The sequence below is a fragment of the Ostrea edulis genome, chromosome 6 (assembly GCF_947568905.1).
Source record: "Ostrea edulis chromosome 6, xbOstEdul1.1, whole genome shotgun sequence".
Taxonomy (NCBI): domain Eukaryota; kingdom Metazoa; phylum Mollusca; class Bivalvia; order Ostreida; family Ostreidae; genus Ostrea; species Ostrea edulis.
Genome location: NC_079169.1, coordinates 45,562,119 through 45,569,802, shown reverse-complemented (window position 1 = coordinate 45,569,802; position 7,684 = coordinate 45,562,119). Strand labels below are relative to the sequence as shown.

Below are 7,684 nucleotides of genomic sequence, written 5' to 3'. Positions count from 1 at the left end.
ATAATGTTATGATGTACATATTGATGCTGAGCCTATTTGTATTATTATACCATGTCCGATTTTGAATAAAGATTATTTGATTTCATTGATTTAATCATGTACAAATCCCGTAATCTCGACTGGATGTTTATATTTGGACTGAAGCCTCGATGTCCAGCCGAACCGAATTAATAGTTCCCTGACTGTAGTTGTAGGCCCAAAAATTGAAAATATTAAAGGTTTATCAGTCCTTGTTATTTCTAGTTAAATCTCTTCTAGAACGCTCGGATCTAAGACTTGATTATAATCAGTCAGGTTGAATTTGACCCGACATTCACGGAAATAAATCCGGATATTAAAATACCATATTCAATTCAATGATATACAATAACAACAATTTAACTAAACGTGTGTAAATTGATGAGATGACACGTATATTATAATGTGTACGCCTGTTTTGGTACATTAACAACAGAGATCTGTATATAAATGCTAAGATCATTCTATTGAAAAATAATTTACAGCGATTGTCCAAGGAAACACATCGCAAAAGTCTCACAACTGTCATCTACTGAGCGTTTTAGATAAATACATACATGTAGATTTATTATATACAACTGTCATTTATTGAGCGTTTTAGATAAATACAGAGATCTATTATATACACCTGCCATTTATTGAGTGTTTTAGATAAATACAGAGATCTATTATATACACCTGCCATTTATTGAGTGTTTTAGATAAATACAGAGATCTATTATATACACCTGCCATTTATTGAGCGTTTTAGATAAATACATAGATCTATTACATACAACTGTCATTTACTGAGCGTTTTAGATAAATACATAGATCTATTATACACATTTCAGGAGAGAAAATGGATGGAGAGTACAGAAATACCAATGTTAATCGAGACATAGACGAGCTACTCAGCATATTAAAGTCATTGTATACGGAACATGGCGCAAACATTCCAAAGCTGAAGCGGTCCTTGGAGATTTTGCAGACGATTAAGGAGGAAGTAAAGGATCTTTCGTCTGTGTCGTCACATCATGATACCATATCCACACTAGATCTTAAAGACCTAGATGTTCCGTGGAGAAAGATTGGCGCTGGGAATTTTGGGAGTGTTTTTAAAACGACCTGGAAAGGGACCTCCAATGTAGCGATAAAGATTTTGAAAGAACAAGCGAAAGACCAAGTTCGCGAATCCAAGCTTCTTCGATATCTCAGCCATGAAAATATCATAGCATATCGAGGAATGGGGTACATAGATTCAAAGGAGGAATTAAAACGTATTTTTGGAGTTGATGAAGATGACGAAATCAACGATTTAGCTCAGACACCATGTATGTATTTTGTTATGGAATACATTCCAACAAACCTGTACCGATACATTGTTCAGCAAGAGAGTCACGAAAGACAGGGAATATCGCTTGGAAAGGCTTGGGATGTCGGGAAGCAGATTGCCAGCGCGCTGAGCTACTTACATTCGGAAGGCATCGTACACAGAGACATGAAACCAGACAACATCTTGATCCAAGGATATGTGAACAAATTCATCATCAAAATTGCAGATTTCGGTTTGGCATGGCAGAATGATCAGATAGATAATCAGCAAACTAGGTATGGTTCAGTGATGTCTAGCAGCATGACAATGTCTCAGGTAAGTGGATTCGACCTGAACATAAGATGGGGACCACCCGAGTTCCGCTCTTCCTCAGAAAGTAGTAAAAGTCATACCATTAGCGACTACAAGAAGGGTGATGTGTACTGTTTTGGTCTTATCATGCTCTTCACAATATCTGGTCTAAAACCGTTGGCAGAACTTTCTTCCTCTAGCTTACAGGATGAAATAGATCTACCCACATCGTCCGTCCCCACGGATTACATTACCAATCCAAACGACATTGTCGGTAAATCGATTAAAGAATGCACACTTGGAATACCCAAAGAAAGACCGGAAGCTGAGGAAGTGATCCAAAAATATTACAGGGGCGAAAATCCTTATCTTTCAGAAGCAGATGAAGGGGAGCTATTTTCTTGCGGGTTCATGGAAAAGACTGATATATTTGTAGCCGATTCTTGCACAGACGAAGATGCTAGTCAAATTGGATTTCTTGAATCTAAAATGCGACCATCTGGATACCAGCACGAAGACTTGAAATGTCCCATTCAAGTGGATTCCAAGCCTTGTCGTGAAAGGTATGAAAACTGGGATAAAGAGGAGGAGTACACCGCCAATTATCAAGAATTCAATAAGCAAGCTAAAGCAAAAATCATCGATAACAATCCTACAGTGGCTTTAAAACGTTTAGCCTTTGCTCGTCCCGGTGAAGACGAGTGTCAAAGAGTGGAAATGAATTTTAGACAGTCAGAATACATTCATCACAGAGCCATGCGAAAAATCTGGATGAGCCTGAGTTATCAGCAGAAGCAAGATTCCATACCAAATAAAGCAGATGTTAATCCGTTTTTCAGCAATACATTTGGATTGCATGTAGCCATTCTGACGAATGAAGGCCCAGGGATGCCCCAGTACTTTGTATTTCCCCAACGGGCAAAACGTGCAGGAATGTCTGCTCCGGGAGCCTTCACTTGTGGGGCCGTGGAAAGCGCATCAACTCCAGACATTGAAGATGAAAATAATTCAAGAAGAGTAAATCTAGTCAACACGGCAATTCGAGGTCTAAAAGAAGAACTTGGACTCGAACTGGATGATTCAGATGCGAAAGCTATTTGTTTGACTACGATCTATCTGAAAACCGATACACACGAATGGGGATTGTGTGGATTCGTTGATCTTACGGACGAAAGAATTAAACCCGAACATCGCATAAGTGCAGATAATCTAAAAGATCGGTTTTCTAGCGGTCCTAAAGATAAATTTGAGCATCAGACGTTGACATTTGTCAAGTTTACGCTTGAAGACATGGTTGATTTTGTTTTCGAAAACCACGACAATTTTGCCAGTTCTGCAAAACTTGTCGTTGTGAAGGTGCTGCAGGCATTCTTTGGATGGTCAAAAGTTCAGAATGAATTTGAATCCAGGAAGGTTACATCTGAGAAATAAGACACATGGGCATTTAGAATGTCCCATGTGACGTCACAGTGACCCGTATTAACCCATGTGAAAATAATGCATATCTTTTATTGGCGTAGATCGGCCCATTGTGCAAACTTTCCATTCACGAATTGCTAGTGATTACTGTAATGGGATATTTACAGGGACCAATATTCATAGAAGTTATTATCAGTATATAGTTATTCTAAACTCATTTACAGTGGCTTGGATTCTGATGTAGAAACATTTGGATGCAGAAACTTGATCATACAAATTAAAATGCAAAGAGTAACCGTTGGATTTTTAACCTTAACGTGATATTTTATTGCTGGTTTTTTTTTTAAATTTGATTTCATCGTAATCATAGATATTTAAATTAAATCTTCATTTCTGCAGTGATCTCTTAATATTATGTGTTGGTGGGTGGGATCAGGTGTTCTTGGGTCAGCTTCGCGGTGTCAAAAGTAGGGCTGCCATAGTATCAACACAGTGCGGCGTTCAGAGGTTACATGTGCATCTGAAAAAATATTTCATAAGCACAACATAACTCAACGCTTTCTGCAGAAAAGCAACACTCAATTCTGCAAACTGATTCTTGGGATAAAGAAAAAAGGCACACACCTTTCTACCAGACCTTGGCAGATTCCCTATGCTTTATGACTTTATTAAACTTGTGTTCAGATATTGGCAGGTAGATAAACACAAAATTGGTTCTACCATTCTTTGCTCAATAAGGCCAGTTTGTGGAGATTTGGCACACAAAACCTACTGAAGGGCCCAGACGGAGAAAGACACTCAACAGACTTCTGTTGGTCTCTATGAGACTGATCGACATTGCACTAGATACGCACACAAACTAGAACATGGGCGACAGGTGAACCAGTAGCGTTCTAGGGTGTGGCTTCTAACGGCTTCCGGTACAAAAAAGTCGATATATATCTCTACCGGTTAGTTGGTGGTCAGGGCGCTAAATAGACCTGTATTCAGCTTTACGAGATTAGATAAATAGGGATGTAAGGGCTGGGTCTAAGGGTGCATTGAAAATCCACCTTGAGTAAATTCCCTTACACCCCTAATCAGACCTAGGTAGATAACTGATGTAACGTCTGGGATATTTTAGGATTCGGCTTTTTACCAAAGAAATGTTTTAAGAAGTGAAGTTTAAAAAATTTAATTACAGATTTTTAGGTCACCTGAGTCGCTCATATGATCTACATGAACTGTCGTTGGTCTTCACCAGTTAACAATTTTACATTTTTATTTCTTTTCGAAAATTAAAAGGTCGATTGAACATTGTTTATGTGAAACTTCTTTACGATACGAGGAATGTAAATTGTGAAATTTATTATCTTAGCTCCCCCAGGGCCTCATGTGTGGGACTAAAACTGCAAAATAAGGCAACATTTTCTAAAATCTTCTCTATTAAAACCAAATGCATGGTTATGATATCCATGACGTCTTTTACCAAAATTGTAAAATTCATGGCCCGTTGGGCAGAGGTTCAATCTCTAGGGTGGGGCCAATATGGCCATATAGTAAAGATATATTAAAGAGGTTCGCACTTAAGAATTGGAATGATGTCAATATTTTTGGGAAGTGTATTTTTGATTTCTACATTCAAGGATAATTAGGAAATTGGAAAGAAAAACTGAGCCCACAACGCTTGTTATTGAGCTACAGTGTAAGAAAAACGTAATGCATGGTTATGATGGTGAGAGGTCTTAATCTTATGAATGAAAGGTGAAGATAACGAACAGTGATCAATATCATAACTCCTATAAGCAATACAAAATAGAGAGCTGGGCAAATACGGATCACTGGACACACCAGAGGTGGGATCAGATGCCTAGGAGGAGTAAGCATCCCCTGTCGACCGGTCACACCCGCCGTGAGCCCTATATGCTGATCAGGTAAACGGAGTTATCCGCAGTCAAAATCAGTGTGCCAAGGACGGTCTAACAATCGGTATGAAACACGTCAGACAGCATTTGACCCAATGATAGATTGTATTGACGAACTAGATTGTTATAACGACCATAGAATTTGCGAAATGCTGACTTTAAACGAGACTGTTGAAACCCCTGCACCATCAACTTGTTCGTAAGTAGCCTGCCTTGATTTAAAATCTGACTATGTGCAGAACAAGCTCTTGCGTGTCGAATCAGTTGAGAGATACAAACACTATATATGCAGATGATGATAATGGTTTATATATATTGCTTCATAAATATGGGAAGTTTACGTTGAAGAAGCTGAAATAATCCCGTTTGTTGTTACTTTGCCGTTAATATCTATTTCCAATAAAGTATCTAAGTATGAAGCATAAGTGGACGATTCCGTGGTTTCCTTTATTTCGAGTTCACAGGGATATATCTAATCGGCATATACATGTATTGGTAGGTAGTGTAGTAAAAATAAAAATATCTGCGATTAGCGGGCCAGAGCAGAGCCACGAAAAAGAAATTGCTTGTATATTTTGAAAAGTACCCGAACGTGGCAAACTTCGCTGAAGTGAAAGGTTCAGACTACTGAATGCAGTCATGTCATACATTATTTTCTGCATGTAGATAAATTATCGTTAAAGAGAACGGTCGTAAATACATTTGCATTGCATGATTTCTAAATTTGAATATCATGGAAGAAAACAGTGATACAAATATAAAAATTTCCGTTGCATATTCCTTGGAAATACAAAATACAGGCATCATTGGTGTGATTTCAGGTAAGCACCTTGAGTTTACTGACGTCATAACTTTATAAACAGGTTGTGCCTCGGTTAAAAGGTGAAAAAGGTGAAAATTTTCAATGTTACTAATTATATAATGAGTACACATCAAGTAAAAATGAGGTAGCAATAAAGAAAGTTACAAAACACAATATCCATCTTTTTATACACCTTAGTACTCACCATTACGTCTTTCTATCGCGTTAGTACTCATCATTACGTCTTTCTATCGCGTTAGTACTCATCATTACGTCTTTCTATCGCGTTAGTACTCATCATTACGTCTTTCTATCGCGTTAGTACTCATCATTACGTCTTTCTATCGCTTTAGGTATATTAAGCCTTTTATTCGCGATATCAAGCTTTTGTTTCGCGTTATTTCATTTGCGTTATTATGCCTTTCCTTTGCGTTATAGATCTAACGCCTTTTATTTGTCATCATAACACATTTGATTTGCATTGTTATGTCTTTATAAATATTTTTGTCAATTAATTGATCGTCATTGAGGTTTATACATAATTTATTATTATTATTGATTTATCATAGGGCTCACGACGGGTGTGACCTGTCGACAGTGGATGCTTACTCCTCCTAGGCACCTGATCCCACCTCTGGTGTATCAAGGGGTTCGTGTTTGCCCAACTCTCTATTTTGTATTATAGTAGTTTCGTTAGCATGAAACACAAACAGAACATGAAGTATGTGACAGCTTAATTAGTGGAATCAATGCCGAGTTTGTTTAAAATAAAGATGTAATAATGAGACTTACAAACAAAAACAATGTCATTACAAACTTTGTCAGCTGCACATAACCAAACATATTCCTCATGTAACCGATCTAATTCTTTTATTACTTCTGGTTTACCAAATACCGAAGGATAGATGGTACGCACTTTTGTGTTGACCTGTCTAATACGCGATTTTGATATTCCTCTTATACTTTTTATCCATTCTGACAAGATATCAAGTTCTTATTTTTCATATTTATCCCATCTTCAGACATAATCTTTGAAAGAATTCATAATAGAGATGAAATCCTATCGCCAATTGAAATACCAGGGTTCTCTGAATTTATTACCTTTTAAAGAAGTGATTTCAGGTCCTCATTTTCAACCATATCAACATCATCAGTAATGTCCAGCTTGATTATAGTTGAAAGAAGACAAACACAAGAACACGTAGGTGGCTTAAGCATACATCTAGGCACTGCAAAGTTTTCAATTAAAAAGTTTGTGTGCAAAAGTAGAAGTATACATGTATTTGTAAGAAACACAGGGGGTAGACTTGAACTTGAAATATGCTGGAATACAGGACTGAACCTTTTTTTTGACGAAGAATATTGTTTATATTGACGCTATCTATTCCTTTGTTCGTAAATTTCAGTTTAATTAACTGACGATATGATTCGGAAGGATTATCATCGATAACCCCGCGGTTGTTTAAATATTCTGTAATGGGCAACATCGATAATCATAGAATTCAGTCTACAATACGGTGTTGATGAATCCAAGTAAGGATGAGCATTTGCTTCTTCAAATAGTACATTCAACATTCTCAATGGAACAGAGAAAAAATGTGCGAATATGATGTGGACCTAATTGTTTGTTGACGTAAGGTAAATTTAAAGTGAATCAGTTAAGTGTGACATCGTGTATACTTGATGAACGATGTCCATGACTACATTTACGTCTTTGTGCATTTGGAAGAAGTCCCACTAAATTCACGTTATTTCCCAGAGTATTAGTCAAACTTCCTTCATTGCCGTTTTATACATATGCTGATATGGCATCCTCTGGTGAGAGAATGATCAATTTGACGGACTAACAGTCTATGGAGCTTACTCCTCCCCTGGTATGTCCAGGGGTCTACTCCTAATTTTGTATTCTTTATAGAAGTTGGGATACTTATCACT

At 37.4% G+C, this 7,684-nt stretch overlaps 1 protein-coding gene across 4 annotated transcripts in view; it reads left to right on the top strand.

Annotated features, from left to right (window-relative positions):
* LOC125648235 (uncharacterized) overlaps positions 1-3,441 on the top strand; it is a 27,141-nt gene extending 23,700 nt beyond the window's left edge. For all 4 annotated transcript variants that reach the window (XM_048875206.2, XM_048875208.2, XM_048875204.2 and 1 more), the window contains one exon: positions 852-3,441. In XM_048875206.2, coding sequence (XP_048731163.2) covers positions 860-3,055 — 2,196 coding nt within the window. In that variant the 5' untranslated portion in view covers positions 852-859 and the 3' untranslated portion in view covers positions 3,056-3,441. The remainder of the gene's footprint in view (positions 1-851) is intronic.
* Positions 3,442-7,684: the final 4,243 nt, after the last annotated feature.